Below are 24,792 nucleotides of genomic sequence, written 5' to 3'. Positions count from 1 at the left end.
TGCGCGTCACGCGTCGCGTCATCTGTCGTTAAAGCCCCTTGCACAATGCCAGGCAACAGGCAATAGGAACAGGGAATAGAAATCAGAAATCATGTATAAATGCAGAATAAACAGTGACACAGGCAATAGACACAGAGTTTCCGTCACGTTGGAAATTTTGTGCCTATTGCCTGTTGCCAACCAATCATAGCATTCAAACTTTTTAGGTTGTAATTAACGATTTTTTGGTTATTTCCTGTTCTTATTGCCTGTTGTCTGGCATTGTGCAAGGGGCTTAACCAATCTAAACATCCCATTACAAATAATGTAATAAAATAAGATATTTTGATTGGTCGCGACGGATAACGCGATGCGTGACGCGCTCAGTGGAAACTCAGCCTTAGTGCCCATCTACAATAGGTGTTTTAAGCCCTAAGCCTTAAGAAATTGTTCAATCACAATTGAATTTGAAGAGAATAAATTGACTGTGATTGGTCAATTTCTTAGGACTTAGGGCTTAAAACACCTATTTTAGATGGGCACTTAAGCCTTGAACTGCGTTCGAGTTTTGGTTTAAGCCAATCAACTTGCAGCTCTTACAGAAAAGCAGCGACGAATAGAGCGATTGAAAATCCCAATAGAGCGAAGCGAGAAATAGTTATTCTACCGAAAATCAATAGAAAATGTTGACTAAACTCTTTGAGATATAGTTATGAACAATAGAGTTATTATATTACGTTTGAATATTTCCGTCAATGGCTGCCGAGCCATAGTTACAATAGGCGGCCGATAGCGCCGATGGCGGCGGCGGCGGCGGCGTTACTTGTGAAATGATTAATTTGTTAATTTTTCAATAAAAATGCAATAAATCATTAAAATTATGATGGAGCAATAAGGAGCAATGAAGGAGCAATTGTTCTATGCCGGATTTAGTTGCATAGAATTATTATAAATATGTTTTTTAATAAAAATTAGAAATTTTTTGTTTTTATTAAATATTTCAAAAAATAATAATTTTAAAAGGGGAACAATTGTTGATTCTGAGGGAGCAATTAGGGAGCAATCGTTTGAGCTATAATTCATTAAAAAATATGAACTTGCAGCGCCAACTTATTTCCGGTCAAAAAAAGACCATCCGAATGAAATAAATGCAAACACAAATAAATGAGCAAAATATCATAAAACACATTAATCGCATATCAAGTGATGAATTAATACGTCACGTATAGTTCATTAGAGCAAATCCTTCTTTTAAAAAAGTAATGGATTAACTTAATTTAATTTAATTGAAGAAAACTTAGAATACGCAAAGTAACTTAAACAAATAGCAAGATGAAGATATCTTGTCTCTATGCTAATAATAATTAATGAATATTATATAGAAAATCGAATGACGCATTATTCCATGTAAAAATTTATGTATATAACGAGGTTAATTCGCATCGATAATTCCAAAAGTAATGTTTTTGAACAAAAGATAGCTCAGCTTTTATACAACACGAAAAATGAGAAAATAAACGAATGTGACAATTGATCTTTCCGTTCGCAATAAGGCAACTAGAGTGATTCAACTCACGATAATATTTTTGTCGCATATAACACAGTACTTCTCGATATATTAGTAAATGAATAGCTATTCTCGGTTGCAACCGTGTAATGAAAGGATTGAAAAGGTTTACTGAGCTCAGATTTCCGAATGTGAAATCAAACGGCTTCGTTCTCTTGAGGACGTAATCCTCGTGAAAGCTCTCGTGATTCCTGAAAACCAAGAACAAAAATCTGTGAGCGGACATAAAAGTCCGATACAGAGACGGATCGAATAATCCATGATCTCTCGCTCGTCCGTAGGACTCGCAACTCGGTAATGTTTTATGGTTTTTGCCAGAAATCGACAAGTTACCTTAGCACAACGGACTTTCCAGATTTCAGTCAGTTATCCTTGAAACAAGAAAATCTCATGTAAGCCCAAAAGGGCATCCTCTCGTGAATCGTAATGGCGGCTCTCTCGTTCCGTGCAACAGCACGGTGTAACAATGGCGTGGTTTCCCTTCGTGCGGTAACACGAAGCAGCAATGACGTGGTCGTGCGTCAGGCCGGTATAGTCCCGTGGCGGATAATTATTCCACTCTCTCGTAGATGTGATCAACTCGTCATGCAGCAGATAAATCGTCTCAATCGGTTGATAATATAATATAACGCACCAAATAGTCTGAATATTAGTCGCGAATTGTTCTAGAAAATTCGACCGAGTTGTCTCACACAAGAGAACGTGCTACTTTGGACTTTCGGAAACGAATAAATCCGCGGTGAGCGGCAAGCTCGTGCATGTACGCCTCACGCATGCGCCGTATCACGCACCGCGTGTGCGTTCAGAGTCCGGGGCGCACCTCGATCTGCGCCGAGCGCACGGATTAATACACGGTCTACGCTAAGCGCGCGGATCGATATACTACTACACGCGTGCCGCCATCATTTATAATTCTACAGAATGATAAATATGCAACTACGACCACCACAGATGGCAGCGAATACACATTCTCTCCTTTTTCTCTCAATTCTATTTTGAACAGACAGACTAAAAGAAATTTGGAGACTAGAATCAAAGAACATTGTGCTGATATTAAAAAGCATCCCAGCAAGCATTCCGTCGTTAGCAAGCACAAGACCTCTTGCAATCATGATTTTAATTAGTCTAGTTCTAAAGTTCTGCACAGTGAGAAACATTTTAAAAAGAAAGAGATCGCCGAAATAGTGTTTATAAAAAAAGATAACAACACTATTAATTTACAGAAGGACACTGACAACCTTCCGGTGATATATGACAAAATAATAAATTTAATGTAAGCGCTTTCGGTTACCTCTGCCTTTGTTTTTCACTCAATCGTCCGTTGTCATCTGAGGTAACCGCACCACCGAACACCACATGAATATGACTCTTCAATTGTTTATTACCATTCGACACACAAAACACGTAAGCGGTGCTTTCTTTGCTCCTTTATTATAATTCTTTTTATCATACCCTTTCCGTATTATACTTTAGTTCGTAAACTCATTATTATACTTTTTTGTCGTTTAGTTCGTAGACTCATTGCTGCCACACTGTGTACTAAAGTGTTTTGCAAGCGTTTAAATGTAATATACGCACTTGATAAGGACCGGAATTTCGGTTGAAACGCATTGTGCTTTTTAAATAAACTGCCAGTTTGGTTGAAGTAAAGGATTTTGTTCGATAATCTTATATAATCATATATGACCATATAAACTCTTATCAGGCCAAAATTCATATATGATAAGATTGCTTCTTATATGAGCATATAAGATATTATAAGAGATCTTTTTTATATATTCTTATATAATCTTATATAATTATATATGACCATATAAGTTTTTATCAGGCCAAAATTCATATATAAGCATATAAGATTGCTTCTTATATGATCATATAAGACATTATAAGAGATTTTTTTCCGGGTAACTAACTTGTTCCAATCAAAATATAACAAAAAATTACAAATATATATATATATTTGTAATATATATATTTGTAATATATATATATATATATATATATATATATATGTAGGTCCGGAAGTATGTTCCGGGACTTTTATTTTTTACATCGGTATATTCCAGGACATTTGGCAGTTTCCAGGACTGTCCTGGAAAAATTTCATGTCCTACGGCACGTTTCGGGACAGTTTTTTGAATCTGATTACATATATATGCGTTATATTCCAGGACTGTACATTTCAAAAAACGTAAACAGTCCCGGAACATACCTCTAGACCTACAATATATATATATAATATATTATAAATATTATATATATATATAAATATTTGTCACGTCTTTTTCACTCCCGGAGCGGTCCGGGCTATGTGACGGATCAAAAGGGGAAGGAGAGAAGGATGGTAGGCCTCTCCGATGATTCTCTCGCACCTCCGACACTACACGAACCGAACTTTATTGTTGGGCGCCAGACGCGTAAATTTGCGTCCGCGAAATTGCGAGAAATTAAAGAGAGAGACGCAAGACGAAATAAGTCGGTGTGCGAGGAATCGGCTAACTCGACCTAATAGCAGGGCGGGGTTGATGAAAGGCAGCGCGATATCCGGCGGGGTGACACGTAAATCATTAACTCATTGTCAGTCAGCTAACAAATAAAGAGTAACATTTATTGTAGTAACTTTCAAAATAATAGTAAGGGCCAATTCGGCTCCCATTAATCAGAGAGAGCAAGTAAATAGCGGATAGTTACGTTACTTTAGTAAACGCGCGGAAGGCGCCGTTATCGAGCAAATAATACTAGTAGAAAACTAAACTTACAAAGTCTTCGAAATCATAGAAATTACACATATAATAATAGTAGAATATTAAACCGACAAATAATGTAGAACATCGGCAAGAGTTACAACCGAATGCGACATAATTGGAGTAAACGCGAAATAAGAGAGTGAACTAACGCAAAATGATAGTGTGTCACGCTCGGAGCGCGTGAACGCAAGGTCTCAAGCCGTGCAGGGATTCTGTCGTTAAATTACCTTAAACTAACGCTGATAATGGACGTAGCGCAAGTAACGTTCCAACGCAAGAATGAACGACGCAACATGTGATATCGCCGAGGATATCCTAACGCGAAGAATAAAGCGCCGAGGCGCTCGACATAACGCGAGATACTAAAACTAACGCGAGAAAAGATACGCAATTACCGCGATTAATAACGGGACACAAGGTTAAGTCAACGCGAATCATATCCGAACGCCGATAATACTCTAACGCGAATAAGAGTCTCCGTAATCAATCAGTCGGCGTAAATAACGCGAACAACATTCTAACTCGAGAAATTGGTCGGCACGAATAACATTCTAACACAAAGAGTATATTGGCGTGAACGACATTCCCGCGCAAATAGTAATATTCTGACGCGAGTGATACGGTAATGCAAGTATCGTCTTAACGCAATCATACTAACGCGAGAAATATCTTAGGGCAATCACTATCGCATGTGAAATCTAAGTATCTGAACGCGAATAACACATAATGCAATGAAACCACGCAAATAACATTCTAACGCAATTAATCTCGCGTGCGCCTAAGGCCCGACCGGGCGAATTACGACGCACCGGGTATCACGCGGTCGCGAACACGGAGGCCGCGAGAAATGGCATATTCGCGATATCGAAGTCGACATTAACGCGCCTACCACAATCTCCAGGAGCTTGCAAATTTCGGTTGCAATCCCACGGCCACGAGACCATTCCGGTGCCCCTCGCTCTCGTTGTCGATTGCTAAATACGCCTGGTCGGCGAATACGCTAATTACCGCGAATACGCTAATTACCGCGAATACTCCCGAGCGAGAGCGTGCCCCGGAGTGCGGTGTCGCAGCTTTACATCGAGAACAGTAACACGAGGCAACCTCACCGTAAGTCAGTCCTCTCCCGAGGATCTTCGCCGTCGTCCCAAGGGTCGAAAGGATAACTGCCGCCGCCCCAAGGGCCCAGGGATTACGCCAGGTTAGAATCGCAGCTGAATGCTAGACGCATCAGCTATCACGAGAGGACGATCCAAGAGTGCTCCCGAAATTTCGCTCGATGGCGGAATCGATAGCGCGACCCACCCCGGACGTAGCCCCGCAGCCCCGCGACGCTATAGCGCGGACCAGTGAGGGGTGAGCTCGCAGGCTCGCGGTGGATTCTCGCGCAGGGCCGTTAATCACGGCTTTTCGCAGGGCGCCTAATGGCTCTTCGCTCGCGCGGCGATTTTCCGGGATCTTTCCCGGCAGCGGACGGGACGTTATTGCCTCCGCGTTCCTCCTTTTCGGTCTGGGGGTGGTAGCCATCCACCCCGGAATCCAGTCAGTAGTGAGAGGAGGGCAGGTGAGCTTATCCTGCCCCGGTGTTCCGGGGCCCTGCTACTACGGGTCCGCCCGCCGCTGTGTCACGCGCCGTGCGCGTGTCTTCCTGCGCTCCTTCGCTTTCGGCGGCCCGCGAGTTGTCGCTTCGATCCGCTTTCCGTCGTCCAATTTCTCGCCTCTGTCCTTTCCGTCGACTCCGCTTTCCGCGATCCTCTGCATCCTCTCAGGAGACTCCGGGTCTCGGCGCGGTGAGGCGCCACGCAATGATACAAAAAGAAAATAAAAGGATTAGAATAACGTAACGCAATTATAATATGCCCTTGGAGATCTTGCATCGACATTGAACCGTCCTCGGGCGTGAAAAGGTCGCGAAACCCGCCCCTTGTGACGGCGGCGGGGCGCTGCAACGATGCAGCGAAATTGCAACATCACAATATATATATTTTTTAGGCATCAGAATCTAGATACTCATTAATTCCCCTCCCATGCAGCTTTGTTAACTAACATCCTCCAATTGAAATGCAACAAAAAACTACAAATATATTTCAAATACATATAAATACTGAACACTCATTTACTAAAATTTGTCATTATCATATTGTAACTTTCTATTCATAACAGAAAATCCATATATTATATATCAATCATTCGATGTAATTTTTGTGAAATATAATTATATTCGATTGCAGTTACTTATTAATAAAGCCATAGAATTAGAATGAAACCAGCCTTAAACACTCAGCAATTATATATGCTCTGAAGATGCCCATAATCTTTGCTTCGAAGTATTTTGACAATACGCGCGCTATTATTGCTATTGCGTCATTCTAACCTTATTTTACATACATCTAATAAGTGATAAAGATAGAATGGTGAAATAGCGCTAACCCAGTGAGAAATAACCCATCAAATTGACGTCTAATTGACGTCAAAAACGTATATCGAAAAGTAATTGAAATTTTCATCGATTTCACCTGTGTGAAGTTAGCCCCTCAATAATAAAAAAATCCAAAAATTTTTTTTGCAAACGTTTCCTTATTGTTTGCCCACGAATGCTTCGTTGGAATTTTTGTTTGCCTCCATCTAGTTCAAAAGTTATGGGAAAATCAATTTTGAAGGGGTCAACTTCACATTATTCCTTCAATGTTAAAAAATCGAAATTTTTTTGCAAACGTTTGCCCATTGTTTACCCAAAAATGCTCCGTTGGAATTTTTGTTTGCCCCTATTTAGTTCAAAAATTATGGGAAAATAAATTTATCAATTAATAGATTTTATTAGTATATCCTGAATATCCTGACTATATTAAATTGTATATGTTGTGCATACACACACACACACACATACACGCGCGCGCGCGCGCGGGGGGGGGGTGCAAGGGGGCCCTCCTGCACCCACCTCCGCCGGTAGGCAGCGTGGACCTTGCTTTATAATTTAAAGTACATGCTAAATTGTACAGCGAAATTATAAAGCACGTGCATGGGGGGATGCAGGGGGCTTACATGCGTGAGCGCACGTGAGCGGGAGGCCTTTGCTCCCCTGCAGCCCCCCATGCATGTGCTTTATAATTTCGCTTTACAATTTAGCATGTACTTTAAGTTATAAAGTGAGGTCCACGCTGCCTACCGGCGGAGGTGGGTGCGGGAGAGGGGGGCCAAAGGCCCCCCTTGCACTCCCCGCGTGTGCGTGCGCGTGTGCGTGTGCGTGCGCGTGTGCGCGTGCGTGTGCGTGTGCGTGTGCGTGTGCGTGTGCGTGTGCGTGTGCGTGTGCGTGTGCGTGTGCGTGTGTGTGCATGTGTGTGTGCATCTACAATTTAATATAGTCAGGATATACTAATAAAATCTATTAATTGATAAATTAATTTTCCCATAACTTTTGAACTAAATAAGGGCAAACGAAAATTCCAACGGGGCATTTGTGGGCAAACGATGGGCAAACGTTTGCAACAAAATTTGGATTTTTCAACATTGAGAAGCTAATGTGAAGTTGGTCTCCCCAAAATTGATTTTCCCATAATTTCTGAACTAGATAGGGGCAAACGAAAATTTCAACGGGGCATTCGTGGTCAAACAATGGGCAAACGTTTGCAAAAAAAATTTGGATTTTTCAACATTGGGGGGCTAACTTCACACAGGTATCGATTTCGATTGATTTATGGCACAACTTTCGATGACTTTTCGACACAGAATAAATCGATTTCGACTCGATATTGATTATTATTTCCCCACTGTAGATCTCGGCCGATTCACCGTCTCCAATTAACATGATTCTCTTATTAAACTCTTCGGCTCTTTCTAAGAGGGGAGATCCATAGACTTGCAAGTTGCGAGGAGAAGACGGATGAATTGATAAGGGGGATTATTTAAAAATGGGTGAATACCTCTTGGAAATTGAGGAAAGGTTTCCTCAATGTATTTGACTAAATAAGAGGCTTTACTACAGTACAATTTGCAATTAAATATTACATGGTTAATATTTTGCATAGGGTTGCCGCAAGGGCAGCGTTCGGCTGATGACAAAGAACGAGACGTCTGTCGTAGCGTGGACATAAAGTGAAGCATACTTAGAAAAACGTAAGACGTAAAAAACTGTAATATATTGTTACGCCCGTGCTGTTCGCCCGTGCCGTGCGCTCATGTGGGTCGCCCCGTAGCGAGAAGTTGCGAGTCGCCTTAGCGACGGTTGATCGTCGGCGAGTGTAACAATCTTTCGCAACTTACGTTATTCTCTACCTTATTTTAGTCTATTAATAACCTTCTCGGGAAAAAAACTCTTATAATGTCTTATATGTTCATATAAGAAGCGGTCTTATATGCTTATATATGAATTTTGGCCGCATTTAAGCATATAAGATCTTATATGGTCATATATGATTTGCGACGCTATTTTCTACGGTCGCGAGGCTATTATGCGCAACCGCACCGATATACCGCGCCACAAATATGTTGAGCGAGTAGCAGAGCAAAATACAACCTCCAAAAATGTTGGGCGCCAGGTGTGGAGAAGGCCACACCACCTTTGACTCTAAATACGCGAAACTCCACAATACTTTACTCTCAATACGCTAACTAACTCGAAACTCTCTCAATGCTCATAGTAGCTCCAAAGACTCCAAATGCTCTAACTTCAATACTTTGCTCTTATCGCTCGCAACGGCTGCTCAATCAGCGGTAGAGGGTCGGGGTTCAAGGATCGCACAACTTTACGAGACGTTGACAGTGGTTAGGCGAGGACGAGACACACATAAAAATTATTCGGAGGCGATAAAATAAGAAAAGTGATAATATATTGTATAGCCAGACAATTGCCATCAAGTTCAAGGCTCGGGTGTTATACGCCTCGAGAATCTTCAGCCTGTTTACGTGAGGGCTAGAGGCGCGGACTGCGGGACAATATTTATTATGCGAGAGTCACGTCTTGATCACGCGCTCCTTCAACGCGGGTCCGCTCAAAGTGGCTCGAATAAATATTATTCGCCGGAAAATTAATACGCGTAAGGACAGAAGATTCGCTATTACCATACGCCGCCGATTAATATCCCCGAAATGACGATACGCGCGAACTAGAGAACTCGAAGACGGAATATTGATCGCATAATGAACAATGCACGTAAACGGAATATTTCTCGCGAAAAGGACGATACACGCAAAATAAATGTTTCTCACAGAAGGAACGATACACGCAAAATAAAGGTTTCTCGCAGAATGAACGATACACGCAAAACAAAGGTGTCTCGCAGAATGAACGATACACGCCGCAAGCACGTGATACTCACGCCCGACTCACCCCGGGGCGCGTAATACTTTCAGCCGGAGTACATCATACTCTAAATCTCTGAACGGTAATTGCGGCCGTTTTTCGGTCACATTATCCGGAAAGGCTCCCTCCAGATCCGTTACCCCGACGCCTCACACTTCCCGTACCGGGCGCGGTAATTAACGTATCAGGAAGCCGGCACGCCCCAGAATGACCGTACGCGTGGAAAGTACGCACGACTCAGATCGCAAAATACTCAAAACTAACTCTAACGGGAACGCCAATATCTTATACGGTACGCAAATCGATAGACGCAAAACTAATACGGAATACGGAATACTCGAAACGGTAACTTAACTCTAATGACTGTTGAGCCGATCCGCGAGGTTTTATCACGCAACACGCACCACAAGAGGCCACCATCGTGACGGGTGGTCGGTGCCACGCGGTCGATCGTCGTTACTTTATTTCACGCAAAATCTCATACCACACCGGTCGAGTCGGGAAGAAACGGACGCCCCTTCGGTATTCTTACGGGGAGTCAGCGGGCGGGCTATGTCTTACCCGTAGAAACGAAACGAAAAGGCGATAATCCCGGCAAGGGATTCACGGCAATGGCGCGTAGGCAAGGAAACTCTCAAGCAAGCCTACGCGTTTCTCTAAAAAATAACGCGGAACGGTACCCGACAATCCGCCCCGCTGTTCCCCGATACCTGAGGTCCGGGATGCTGGTCGTTTACATCTCGCCCTTCCTTCCTTCGCAACGTAACTCCTAGGGCCGCCGCCCTCGCTTATTCTCGGCGCAACGGGAAGGCTCTCGCCGTACGTCAGTCCACGCTCGCGATCGACCCAACAGTGCCGGGATCATTCCCGCGGCTTCGACTCGCGGCCCCCTAGATCAGGGCGCTTCGCCGCAACAGCGGATGGCGCCACGCTGTCGAAATGGGCCTTCCGGCCGCTTCTTCCTGAAAACTATAAACTAGGCAGTACGCGCGCGATACAAAGGTAGGAATAGGGAAGACTGTGACGTGCACACGGTGCAACGTCACAGATTATATAAGATTATATAAGGACATATAAAAAATATCTCTTATAATGTCTTATATGCTCATATAAGAAGTTATCTTATCATATATGAATTTTGGCCTGATAAGAGTTTATATGGTCATATATGATTATATAAGATTATATATAAGGACATATATATTTAAATAGGTTTTAGAAAATTGTTATTGTTCGGGAGGCGATCTCGACGATATCGTCCCGATAGAATGCCGGGATACGCCCAGAGATGAGCGCGAAGACAGCCGGTATCGCGAGCTTCGAGTCTCGCTGAAGGATATGGAGCGGGAAAACTGAAGATCTCGTGATTCACAAAAATTGTGTTTATTCTATCCACACAATTGAGGACAATGACGCTCGACGCACTTCGCGTACAATTGTTCGTCCGCCTGACGCGGTCGGGTCGGAGTAAACCGAATATCGGAGATCTTGCAGAGTCGGAGTAAACCGAATATCGGAGATCTTGCAGAGTTGGAAATTTTGCGCGTCAGAGATCTTGCGCGGCGGAAATCTTGATCGCAGGATTTGCAAAATAATACGATTTTGTTTATAAGAACTATAATATATATTATATAACAATTTTTTTCACGAATTATTACTGGCAATTTCACTGTTTACAAAAATATTTAATAAAAATTAATATGTCAATTAAAAAAATTAAGTATTGTGGGGGTTGTAGGTTAGGATTAGGTTAAGGTGCGTCGTTCCCACAAATAACGAAATGTTCAATTGGGTGTAATCTCGCTAAGTTTATTCATGCTCTATGTACAAAATAATTATATCCTCTATGTGAATGTGTAGATAGTCGTGTGTGTTGGTGTAGGTTATCTTTGTGTAGTGTAATATACGCATTACGGTTCTTTGAATAATTGTTTTGTGATTGACTTCTTCTTCTCGAAGATATTTTCTAGCAGGACCACCAGGTTCCGTCCGGGAGTCCTAGGCTTGCCTATTGGAGTGGACGGAATAGAACTCAGTCGGGTCTGCAGGAATCGTGGTCGTGTAGGCGTCTTGAAGATATGGTCGGTCTGAGTCGCCACAGAGTTCTCTGGATCAACGGGATGAAGAGGGCGTCGGACACGTGGAGCTCTTGGTGGAAAATCGATTGGATAGAGTTTCCACGGTAGGAAACTATCTATCTTGGAGATTGGTATAGCGTCCTTCGCCTGGATCTCAGGAGCCGATACGTCTTCGGGAGCCGGAACAGTGATGGGTATTAGCTTCCAAGGTAGATAGGTTTCTACCTTGGAGGACAAGTTCGGATCTCGCGACGTAGCCTCAGGAACAGGAGCTGGTGTAGGGCTCGGTAGGACTGGAGTCGGTCTCGGTATGGATGACGATCTTATTTCCACCGATTGTAGTGTTGCTGGGTCAGTATGACCCCACTTGGCAATCGGGGCAAATCTCCACTTCGTCTTGGATTTGTTCTGTTGGAGACGTTTCCCAGGCGGTAGAGTTTCTACCTTTGTGATCACGATGCGATCCTTCGTCTTGATCACAGGAACAGGAGTCGGGTTCACAAGAGCAGCAGTCGGAGTCACGAGAGCAGGAGTCAAAGTCACAAGAGCCGGAGTCGGAGCCGAGGCCGTAGTAAGAGGAGGCAGCGCCTTGGTCTCAGGAGCCGGAGTCGGGTTCACAGGAGGCAACGCCTTGGTCTCAGGAGCCGGATATGGAGTCGCCCGACGGGCTGGGTCGCGACGACCCCGGAAACCTTTCCGCGGCAGGATGCTGGTTGTTTCTTACTGTAGTTAACGCCCTGCCAAGCAGGTGTTTTACGAAGGCCCAGAGTAGAGCAACACTTCGTACCAAAAGAGACTTAGGGGCCCCGATAGGTAGCACGCCCTGACTGGCGTTCTCGAAGATCGCTGGAGAGGTCCCGCTGAGCTGCTCTTTATATAAGGATCGATGTCGAACCTTACTTACGAGAGAGATACGCCGCGCAGCGGTGCGCGCTGAACTATCCCGCCGATCGATACTCATGCCGCGCGCCGATCGATATTATGCTACTATCCGTGCTGCGCGCCGCGCGCCTCCCGTCATACTATTCATGTAGCGTATGTACGATCGCGCGCACGTGGCGGACAGCTGACCGCCACAAGTATCTTATGCAAAATTAGAAAAAAAAAAGAATTTAATATAACATATAAGCAATGAGAAGTGCCGTTTTCGGTCGAAGCGGATTTTGATGCCTAATAATATTTCACAATATCAATTATATTAGATATTAAATACATGTTTCAGTTTTTTAAATTGGCACTGCGTGCCAATATGGACTTTGTCGGACTTAAAACGCAATTGTGTAAACTGAAACTAAAAATAACATATTTTATATTAATTTGACATTGTCAAGTAAAATAATATACTAGAAGAATATTTATAACAGTTATACAAATTTATATGGATAGATCCAGTATAGAGTATATATTTATATATGATTATTGTTCGAGAGCACGCGGTAGCGCGAGATAGCGCGCGGTAGAAGACGACCACAAAAGAAACAGAGAGGAACAGCAAGTACAGAAATACAAAGTTTTAATGTTCAATATGTACAATTATTTACACTGGTTTCCTTTTCAGGCAAAATGCCGTGAGCGCGCACAGAGTCTAGCACGGCGAAAGCGGCGAAATAGCAATTAAGCAAGCGAGTGCGTAAAGCGGTGATGAGCGGTAAAGCAAAGCGGTTGTATCGAAATACTAGCAGTGATCTGCGAGCGAAATCGATCCCGCGGCGCAGCGGCGGTGTTTTTATCACCTCCGAGGCGAACTCCCTCCAGGCCAATTTCTCCGAATTTCGGGAGGGTGATTGGCCAGCGGCGGCCTACGTCATCGCGTTGACGTCACCGTTTGCACGTGATGATCCGAGGATCGTTACTTATTTGCGCGCGTTTTGTTTATAGCATGGATCTTTCTATTGTGTGCGAGCGGTAGCTTGACTTTGTTTGTGCACTCGGTCAGCTGTGGCAATGTTTATTGCTAGCAATTAGCGAACTTTCTGGAATACGGTCGATAGAAAGATCCATGCTATACTGACGAATGTAATATTGAAGAGGCTATTTGCGATGCGATTGCGATGACACGGTGGAGATTTTGTCTCTTCGACCGCTCTCCCTGCATGCATACATGTTGCGCGAGCATTTATCCCATCTCTACTCTCTGACATGACGCGATTTTCCGTGCTATTTGCACGATCTCAAACAATTATCTTTAATCTTATAAATATACTTTTACATGATCACACATGATAATATGCTAGTATATAAAACCATATATCACTATATAAAGTTATACTTAAAAAGATTTAGCCATATAATATTGTTCAAAATTATATTTTCATTTCTTATATGACCATATATAATTATATACTCTCATATATATGGCCATATAATATTGTTTAAGATTATATTTTTCATTTCTTATATGATCATATATAATCATATTTCTACTGATATGAACTAATATAAACTAATATGAATAAATAAGAGGTTTTTTTTCCCGGGTTCCAAAGTTTCGATCACGAACTTATATCTAATTGCTGTTTGGCGCCGTCGGTGCTCAACGAAATATTCAAGTCGTTGCTCGGTTGCCGGGTTGTTTGCGCACGCGCAGCAAATAGCGGCTCATACATATAACGTAAGTAATAAAAAGCTGTGTTCAGCAGAGAAAACTACTTTGCAATTGTTGTAAAATTTGTGAATGTGATTAGTGTATGGTGTGGTGGTGATGCTTTTAATTTTGGCCGAAACTAACAATAAGAGTAATACACCAATAAAATTCATGAATTTTACAATTGCAGTTGCAAAGCAGCTTTCTGCTGAATACAATTATAATTAGTATAATGCCTGTATATAGATGCCTATATATATAAAAACTTTTTTACTTTCTGTCTTTAATATTTATTTTTAATTATTTAATTTAATTATGTTTAAAAAGTAATGGCAAACACGGCAGGTTTGTATAGAATTCTTAGATAGGTGAGCGTCAGAAAGAGAGTTCCTTTGAAGTCAATTTTGTCTTTATTATGTGTAGTTATTTTTACAAAAAAAGAAAATATGTTGACGTGAAAAAAATTGAGAGTAACTAAAAAGTTTTTACATTAGTTGAAATAAAAGCAAACCAAATTAGTAATTTGCCCTGAAGATAGAATAGAAAATAAATAAATTGAAATAAAAAATCAGATCTTACAAGACGGAATTAAGATGTCTGGATTATTGATTGAAAATGTGAATCCGAATGTTTACTGAAACGTAATACCGATTATGAAAAAAAAGAAGAAGGAAAAATGAAAAGAGAGGGGGGCTTCTGCATTAGTGTATATAAGATCGGTTCTTGGGCTAGAATTTCAAGCCAGAGCCATAAGAATGAAAGTAATTCTCAGATTTCAAGACGAATATAAACTCTAGCAGAGGCCCTTGTACTTTTTTGACTTATGTCTGTTTTCAAATATGGCGTCCCAATGAAAATCTCTTAAAGACCTCGCTCACTGGACCGGACTCCTTGCCTCGATTCTCCTTCTTAGACGCTAGCTGCCGCAGCTGTCCCTTTCCTGACGGTGAGCTCTCCCTGGTGATCCGACTCTTGCTCGGTTAGTCTCCAGAACACGCGCCGCAACGATCAATCCGTCAAGAAAGAAGTAACGGACTCGACACGTTCGAAGAAACGCAAGCAAGTGCGGCTATGACACCTAACAAGTGAGGAAGAAGGCGGGGGCTCTTTGAGAGTAGCGCGCGTCGCGCGTCGCGCGTCGCGCCATCTAATGTGAAACGATTGGGCGTTGTAAAACGCGAAAAGAATTCGAGCGCAATATCTGAACAAATTATTTAATTTTTAATAAGTTCAATTATTAAGATTTATTTTCATAATTAAACTTATTTTTTATTTTGATAAATGTAAATATCTTATTGTATTAATATTTAATATTAATAATTTAATTAGTTGCTTAATTTAACTTCTTGTTTAATAAATGAGCGGATGTAGTACTGAAAATGTACCTATTATATAATATTTTAATTTTCAAAATTGTCAAATTACAAACAAGAATTTTGTTGTGACTTTTACAGTTATAAAGTAACTATTTAATGAAAATGAAAGCTTAAAAAAATTAATATTGTAACGCAATTACTATAATGCTCAAATCATAAAATATTTACATTATCCATGTCTGCCAATACAATATAATTTTTTATTCATATTGCATTCTATATAATGGCAATGTTATTATATATTATTTGACAGGCAAATCAAAATAGCATCGAATCGATATCGAAATGATGAAATATCGATGTGATATTTCACAGATACTTAACAGAAAATACATAATTTGCCTGTTTACAGTCTGGCGCGATGAATGTATGTCACAAATAAACTTTTCTTTTAAAAAATGTCACATAACACAAACATCGAAATAACAAACATTCAAATTTCGAGCATTATTTCGATATGATGTAATATCGATGACTTCGACGTAAATTAGACGTCGAGTCGATGGGTCATTTCTCGCTGGGAAAGGCCATTGTACATAACAAAGATTTAGCCATAATCGTAAGAAAATAAACCAATCACAGTCGATTATTTTCCTCGCGCTTGAAAAATAATCGAGTGTGATTGGTCCATTTTCTTTTGACCTTACGATTACGACTAAAACTTTGTTACGTGCAATGGCCTTAATAGCAAGCTCCCTCGCGAACACACCCGAAATACAAACGACGAATACATTACTATACCCATTTACCATGGAAAACACCCGTTAACCTAACTTATAATCTCAATCACAATTTACTACCAAATTAGTATGAAAAAAAAACAAGGAATATTACAGACAATTCAAACTTATTAGTCTTCTATCTATGTCGATCTAATACGTTGTTAATTCTTTTCAGTTTGTTGCGCACCACACGAAACCTTACGCTTTTGATGGCTACTGCACAGGACACGGAAACGATTGCCGCATGACAAGAAGCGACACTATAGTGACGCTACGGTAGCCATTTCATGGTTGAATGGCTACTGCTGACTGCGTCGCTTCTTGCGGCGCAGCAAACGTTTCCACGTTCTGTATGCGGGAACTATCATGTATCTCATACCGTACTATATACAGGGTGTCCCATTTTAAAAAGCGCACCTCGATAATTCTTCAATAAAGCATTTTCAGCAAAAATGTTTCAGACAAAAGTTGTACAGTTTTGAGGGGCACATAAGATGGTGTCATTAGTTTGACCTTGAATAGTTGCTTGAAGGTCACGTAAAGGTCACCTTCAATTTTTTAAATAGAACCCCCCATATTGTAGTATATCCTTTGAAAGGGCATAAAATAAGAAAAATTTTGTGCAAGTTAGAGGTCGATACCCATGTTTGACCTATTCAAAAGTCACTTAGGTTCAAAAATTGGTTTTTCCGAATTTTGACCCTAAATAATTCCCGAATGAGTTAACGTATCGACCTCTGGTCTACGTAAAAATGTTTCTTCTTTTATGCCCTTTCAAACAATATACTACAATATGGGGGGTTTTACTTAAAATTTTTTAGTGCCCCAGGAAGCTCAACTCAAAAATTTTAAATGGAACCCCCTGTATTGTATATTGTTTGAAAGACCATAAAAGGAGAAAATTCCTGGCGCAAACCAGATGTCGATACGTTAACCCGTTCGAGTGTTATTTAGGATTAAATTTTGAAAAAGCCAATTTTTGAACCTAAATAACTTTTGAATGGGTCAACGTATCGACTTCTAACTTGTGCCAAAATTTTTCTTATTTTATGTCCTTTCAAACAATATACTACAATATGGGGAGTTTTATTTAAAAAATTGAAGGTGACCTTCACGTGAGCTTCAGACGCCTATCCAAAGTCAAACTAATGATACCATCTTATGTGCCCCTCGAAACCGTACAACTTTTGTCTGAAACGTTTTTGCTGAAAATGCTTCGTTGAAGAATTATCAAGGTGCGTTTTTTAAAATGGGACACCCTGTATAAGCTGGATGTGCAGTTCAATGCACTTTTAACATATGACATGTCTATTATTTAGTATTTTTCAGTATTTTTCATGTCATTAAGTGTTATTTTTATCAATATGTTTTGTTTTAACATATTTTAATATTTTTATCTGTTGGTACAAATATTTATTATGAAACATTGTAATAAACATATTACTGTTAAAAGAAATTATTAATTTCTAGTTTACTTAAAAAAGAAGTATATAAAGTATATTTTTAATTTAAGAAGAGATTTTATTATGCAACCGCAATGTTACTTAAAATCATTTTTAAGCAGTGTTCAAATATTTGCAGACGTTTGTACTGAACATTTCAGCGTTAATATTTAATCATGATGAGAGGTAACACTGAAGTGACTCTTAAGAATACTTAATCTTTAGAATGACACTTAAAGGTTTAGCGCGTTTACACTCATCTATTGCGTCATACCCAAGTCTTGAGAGTAAACTTTTAAATGTTCAATAGTTACACTCAAACGTAAGTGTGAACACTCAGTCATTGAGTGTAAACACTCAATCTTTTAATCTATACACTCAATTTGAGTATAAACTCTCAATCTTTGGATGTGCACACTTAATGTTTGAGTTTAAACACTCAAGATTTGAGTGTATACACCAAAATTTCAGAGTAAACACCCAAAATTGAGTATGGTATGAAAGTACTTTATTTGCTCCTAAGGGGCCTTAAAGGGCGTTTTTAAGGAACGTACCCAAACCTTTACAGCCTCCTACTCTTCTTCCTTTTCTCACAAACCATTGGCGTTTTTCAGAAACGTACCCAAACCTTTACAATTTTTTGCGCTTCTTATCCCTGCCTGTCCTCTCTCTCTCTCGCTCTCCCGCTCTCTCGCTCGTTCTCCTGCGCCTCAATCGCTTCTCACTTAATCGCTCTTATATCTATATCTTATATCTAACTTAATTCTAACTTATTTCTAAAGTTGGACTTCCGTTTCCTTTGCTTCCTTCCTTTCATATTTTTCTTTCATACGTCTCAATCACACTGCTCTCTCATCCATCACTTCCCTTCCCCTCCCTCCCTCCCCAAAATTGAGTATTAACGCTCAAATTTGAGTGTTTTTTCGTAAGGGGAATTACTGTAAATTTTTTATTACTAATTATCATGATAAAAGATTAAAATAATTTCACAAATTTTTTTAGCTGTATGTTGAAACGTTTGATTTTATTACTCTAATGAAATTCCTCAGTAATCAGTCTGACCGCAGTAATACCCACACTTACCCTGTACTTGACTTGATAATCGTGGCTTAAAGTTCTTACGGTCCTTGTAGAAATGTATAAAGACCGGTTCCTTCGGGATGAAAAACATTAACAAGCATACAAAGACTGCGGGCGTTGAATCCGCCAACATTCTATATAAGGATAATGTTAAAAATAAAATAGAAATTTATCGTGAAAAATACAAATATTCCAATTTTTGTAAATTTTTCTCGCAAAAAAAATTATTTTTTAACATTATTTCCGGACTGATTAAAAAATGTATATGTATATAAAAAAATTAGCCTTATTTAATTCTTTTTTATTGAGCAACTTTATTTTACAAATATAAATTGAACTTACATATCCGTCAGAATTTTCGACCATCCATGAACAAATCCAGGAGCTCTAAATACCCATAGGAATATGCATCCCGTAAAAAGCATTGTGACGGCGATCTCATGAAATGTCATAGGTCCTAGATTTTTAAGATTTTGATTTATCACCTAGAAGAACCAATATACATAATTTTTTATTAAGAGACGATTTGTAGATAAATTTCACAGGCCAACAAAAAAAAAGTTGTCTGCGCCATGGACTAAACCATGGTATTCTCATGTATTTTCGCCTTTGTAGGGGCAAAACACCTTGTTTTTGGCTGTAGAAAAAATCCTGACGTGTAGGAGCAAAACTAAGGTCATATTCGATTTTAGCAGGCAAAAATACATGGGAATACCATGGTCTAGTCCATGGCGCAGACAACTTTTCTTTTTTTGTGGGCCTGTGTTTTTAAAGAACGCAATCTGTCTTTATTAATTAGAGAAAAAGGGGGGTAAGATGACGACCTTAAGGTTTGCCAATTTTTCTTAATTTTTGTGAGAATGTAAAAATAATAATCTAATTTTTTTTTTAGATTCACTAAAGTTTTTTATATAAACTGTAAAAATTTAAAAACTCTAAATAAATTAGAATTTTAAAAAATTTACATTTTTTAAGTAAGTGTCGTTTTCATCATCTTGCCCCCATATGCGGGTAAGATGACTTTTAGTAGTGAATAAGATAACGAAAAGTCAAATTAAGTTAAAAATATACTTTTTTACGAATAAGAAGATTTATTTTATTATAATAAACTTCTTATATTGTTTTAGTTTTATAATATTTTAAAGCAATAAAAGAAAAATAAAGAACGGAAAAATCAGTGAAATACACATGGTAAGATTTGTTTACACAGGTAACCAATATTAAAAAACTAACTAATTTGACGCAGTCACATTTACAATGCACATTAACAATTATAAGAGAGTGTGGAACGGGCTAAGTAAGAGCCAAACTTTGTTGACGGTACACGAAGGTTAACTCCTTTATTTATAACTAGCCAGCCCCGCGGCTTTGCCTGCGGACCCTATTTTTTTATTCTCATTTTTGTACTTTTATATTTATTTATAACACTTCTGGATATATAATGTTTTTTGTTTTTCTACTTTGATCGAAGCAATAAAATCGGTTCATTCATGCAATGATCGCAAAAAGATGCACATTTCGGACCGATTTCTGAAACGATGTTTACTGTTCCCCTATTACAGTTCGAGTATAAATTAAACCCATCGTTGCAATCCCCGAAAAATTAGAAATTTTTTGCACCGGTTTCAAGAAAATCGTTTATAAAAATTTTTTTTTCGATTGTCGTAAAACAAAATATCGAATCCCATGGTAGCCATGTCCGGCAAGTTCTACTTCTATTTTATATACAATTCTGTAAGTTATCTGCGAGATAGCTTGACGAGCCGCGAATCGCACCGGAAACTACGGTAACGGAAACGGCGAGGACGAGAGTATTGTTGAACAGACCTCTCGTATGAGACAGGAGGCAAGAGGACAGGAAAAGAAGAGATGGAACGGGTGCAATGACTACCAACGACGAAGTACTTTTAATCACAGTGTATTGTCAACGTGGTTACAAACGTAGGAAACCGGTACGCGTACGCGGAACGCAACAACCACGGGTAACGCGTGGAAAACGCGGGAACTCGGACGATCGACAATTAGGTCCGGTCTTTGAGACTTCTCGAGGGAATTTGATAAACAACGACCGCCGGCCGACGACCGCGCTTCTTGCTGACGCTCGCGCCGCTCTCAACTAATTAGGTTGCGCGTATAGTCGGTACTAAAGCTTCGCACTGCTACCAGCGCTGTCACGTGACTAACAGATTAATAGCTGACGAGTAATTGCCGCGCAAATCGCCACGACGGAAACCTTAGGTAGAAAAACAAAATGGCGGAAAACGCTGACTACCGAATATCTTACAATTCGGCCATTCTGGCATGACATTCGACCCGAATGTAGCGTTTCATAACTAAAATCACAGATACAAAGTTATCGATACAGTAATCAAAATAAATGAATACAAACATAATATTGCACTTAGGCTACTTAAATCAATGCTCAAAATATTTTTTTCTCTATAATGCGGGTGAACAATATAGTTATGTGCTCTTACGTACTAAATAGTATAAAACATATGTTTTTAATCTAGGTATTACCAAAAATAATCGCTTTTACATAAAGTATTACAAAATAATCGCTAATATAGCTTAAAACTACTTTATTGACTTGGAATTTTAATCCACGGCTTAATCCGATCTGGGGACAGTATCGAATTATACGGTTTAGCAGAGACATTATAAACCCTGGAATGTTTTGAACAACATATCGATTTTTATTAAGGATTTTTGCTATCATATACGGCCCTTTATAATTAGGTTTAAGTTTCTTATCTTCGCCTGGTTTAAGTATAGTATCTCGGATCATTACGTAATCTCCGGGATGATACTGAGTTGGTTTCTTATGACGTTTATCATAAACAACTTTATTATAGTTTTTGATTTCATCAGCCGCATTGAGCGCTAATTTACGTTGAGCTTCTCGCTCTTCATCAACAACAAATTCAACTTTAGCGAGACTGTTGAGAAATCTAATCAAATCTACGTCTGCCTGACTGCGCTGCTCGTAACCCAATAACATCTTGGAGGGAGTACCTTTTAGCGAGGAATGATGAGTATTATTAATTATATACTGGATGGTACCTATTGACGCACTCCAGTCGCGTGACTTTTCAACGAGTTTCTTTAACGACGATTTCAAAAATCGTTTATGTTTTACATTAACGGACTGAAGAAATTCGAAGAACTCTTGCGAGGTGAACGCCGTACCTATATCCGTTACTAGTGTTTGTCGATTTCCAAAAGAGTTGAACAAATTGGAAAAACATTTAATTGTCTCTTTAGAGCTAGTGGTTTTTACCGCGAACAACCATGTGAATCGTGTAAATATGTCAATTATGAATAAAATATGTTTCAAACCGTGTCTTGATTCAGTTAATGGACCGAAATGATCCGCGTGAAGAACTAGAAATGGTTCGGTAGGACTGTCAGTTTCCTGCATCTCACCTTCGCGAGAGTTTGCCGACGTGTTACTCATGACACAAACTAAACAATTTTCGATATAATCGCGAATTCTTTTCCTTATAGAAGGAAACCAATAATAATTAAACATGATTCCCTGATATGTTTTTTCGACGCCGCAATGCGCCATACTATCGTGGTAAACACGCAAAATATTAATAATCATAGACTCGGGTATCGCGAACCGAGGTTTATCCGAACATTTTCTAAAGACTAGACCGTCAATTAACTCGAACTTTTCATGATCGGTATACTCTAGATTTTCGGCTATTTCTTTAAGTCTCGAGTCTTGCAACTGCTTATACTCTAATTCTCTTTTGAGAGGCATTGGCTCAGCGTATGCTACAACACGACTGAGAGCATCGACATGAGTCATTCGACTCCCAGGACGATGGATAACATTAAATCTGTAATCTTGTAGACGAAGCATCCAGCGAGCAACTCTTCGAGCAACTCTTGAATTAAGATGAGCTTTTCAAATTACATATACAACCGCATGACAATCAGTAATAATTGTAAACTGTACCCCATAGAGGTAGATATGAAACCTCTCCACAGCTTTAACCACGGCTAACATTTCCAACTCATAGCTATGATACTTCGCTTTAGCGTTATTAGTGAACTGACTAAAATAAGCAATCGGTGCTAATAAACCTGCTTCTTGTCTCTGAAGGAGAATAGCAGCTATAGCAATAGAGCTAGCGTCGGTATGTAATTCCGTTCTGGCGTGTGGATTATATAGACGTAACACTGGGTACGAAGTTAACTCTTTCTTAAGCGTTTCAAAAGCACGACGACATTTGTCATCAAACACAAAATCAACTGACTTACGCAAAAGATTTTGCAAAGGTTTAGCTTTACTCGCGTAGTTTGGAATGAACTTACGAAAATAGTTTGTTAATCCCAAGAATCGCTGTACTTCGACTACTTTTTTAGATTGAGGAAAATTTTTAACGGCCTCAGTATGACGGCTACTGAGAGTGATCCCTGAAGGGGTTAATATATATCCGAGGTACTCGATAAAAGTTCTCAGAAAACAACATTTACTATGATTAAGCTTAAAATTATATTGTTTAAGGATTATCAGCATTTGCCTCAAAGTATTTAAGTTATCTTCAATCGAATCAGAAGCAATGAATATGTCATCCATGTAGATGATAAGATTTAAAGATTTCAAAATTTCCTTTAATTGTTTTTGGAATTCCGCGGGAGATTCACTGAACCCAAAAGACAAATTGTGCTCAAACTGACCATCGGGTGTGGCGAACGCAAAGTATTTTGTACACTTAGGATGCACTTTAATTTAATGGAAACTATCTTTCAAATCAAGCAAAGTATAAACAGGTTTATTGCCCGCGCGTGTTAAACAATCTTCGATCGATGTAAACGGAAACTTCTGCTTAATTACACGATCGTTAAGGGGACGTAAATCGGTACACAAATGCAAAGTACCGTTTTTCTTACGAACTAAAACTACTCTAGCGCAGTACGAAGAGTTACTTTTTTGAATAATACCTCTTTTTAAAATATCATCCGTAATCTCACGAAGCTGTATTCGCTCGGCCCATGAGAAATGTCTGGGGGTATACGCGTAAATTGAATCGTCTTTTAGTTCGAACTGAACCAGATATTTATCCTCTTCGGCAGGAGGAACATCAAGTTTTTCTATTTCTTCTAGTAAAGTTTAAGAGACGCTTTGTAACGCTTTCACCGAAATCTGTAGTAATTTCTGACTGAGGTGTTTCGGTATCCTCAATAATATCGGTAGATGCCAGTTCTCTAAACAAACTCAATTGATTATTATCGGTAATATTTTCGGACGGTTTGTAAAGAACATTAATTTTATGGTTTTCTAAAAAATCACGACCAATTATCAAGTCGGTACTTAACGAATCATCCATCAAAACATGAAGATTGATATCAGGTGATAGATCCGGTAAGAGTTCTAATTTAATATTAGCAACAATTGAGTTTGCAATTTTAATCGGTGTATTATTTAATGCTTTATACGTATTAACCGTATTCTTAAGATCATTGAAAGAATCAAAATGACTTTTAAAAACTGAATGACTTATAAACGATATCGGACTTCCCGTATCAAGAAGAGTAATCAATTTACACAAAGTATTATTTAACGCAACGACCTTAATAAAGGATTTCGCAACCTCGAGCGTCCTGTGGTGGTCCTCTGTTACGGCAGCAACCAAAAACAAAGTAGAAACTGCTTGACTCTCTGCATCGGAAGACGGCACTGGGGAAGATACCTCACCGACGGCAGCGATCGTTGACGTACTTTCAGGAAAAGCCGGACTGGCTTGTTCCTTTTTCTTGAGTTTATAGCAGTCTGCCCGAACGTGACCTTTCGCTCGGCAGTATACACAGAAAATTTCTTTAGAAACTTGAGGTGAAGAATCGACTTTTACACCAGAAGCACTTGTGGATTTTTTTTTCACTGATTTGTTCGAAGGAAGTGATGT

The 24,792-nt window shown here is 39.6% G+C and overlaps 1 protein-coding gene across 1 annotated transcript in view; it reads right to left on the bottom strand.

Moving 5' to 3' along the window:
* LOC139816425 (protein I'm not dead yet-like) overlaps positions 1 to 24,792 on the bottom strand; it is a 153,293-nt gene that overhangs the window by 60,456 nt on the left and 68,045 nt on the right. The window contains exons 3-4 of the mRNA XM_071783906.1: positions 19,217 to 19,359; positions 18,917 to 19,008 (exon numbers count right to left, since the gene is read on the bottom strand). Of these exons, the coding sequence (XP_071640007.1) occupies positions 18,917 to 19,008; positions 19,217 to 19,359 (235 nt within the window). The remainder of the gene's footprint in view (positions 1 to 18,916; positions 19,009 to 19,216; positions 19,360 to 24,792) is intronic.

This window comes from Temnothorax longispinosus, chromosome 7 (assembly GCF_030848805.1).
Source record: "Temnothorax longispinosus isolate EJ_2023e chromosome 7, Tlon_JGU_v1, whole genome shotgun sequence".
In the NCBI taxonomy this organism is placed as follows: Eukaryota; Metazoa; Arthropoda; class Insecta; order Hymenoptera; family Formicidae; genus Temnothorax; species Temnothorax longispinosus.
Note: the sequence above shows the minus strand (reverse complement) of the source record. Positions and strands in the feature narration are given on the sequence as shown.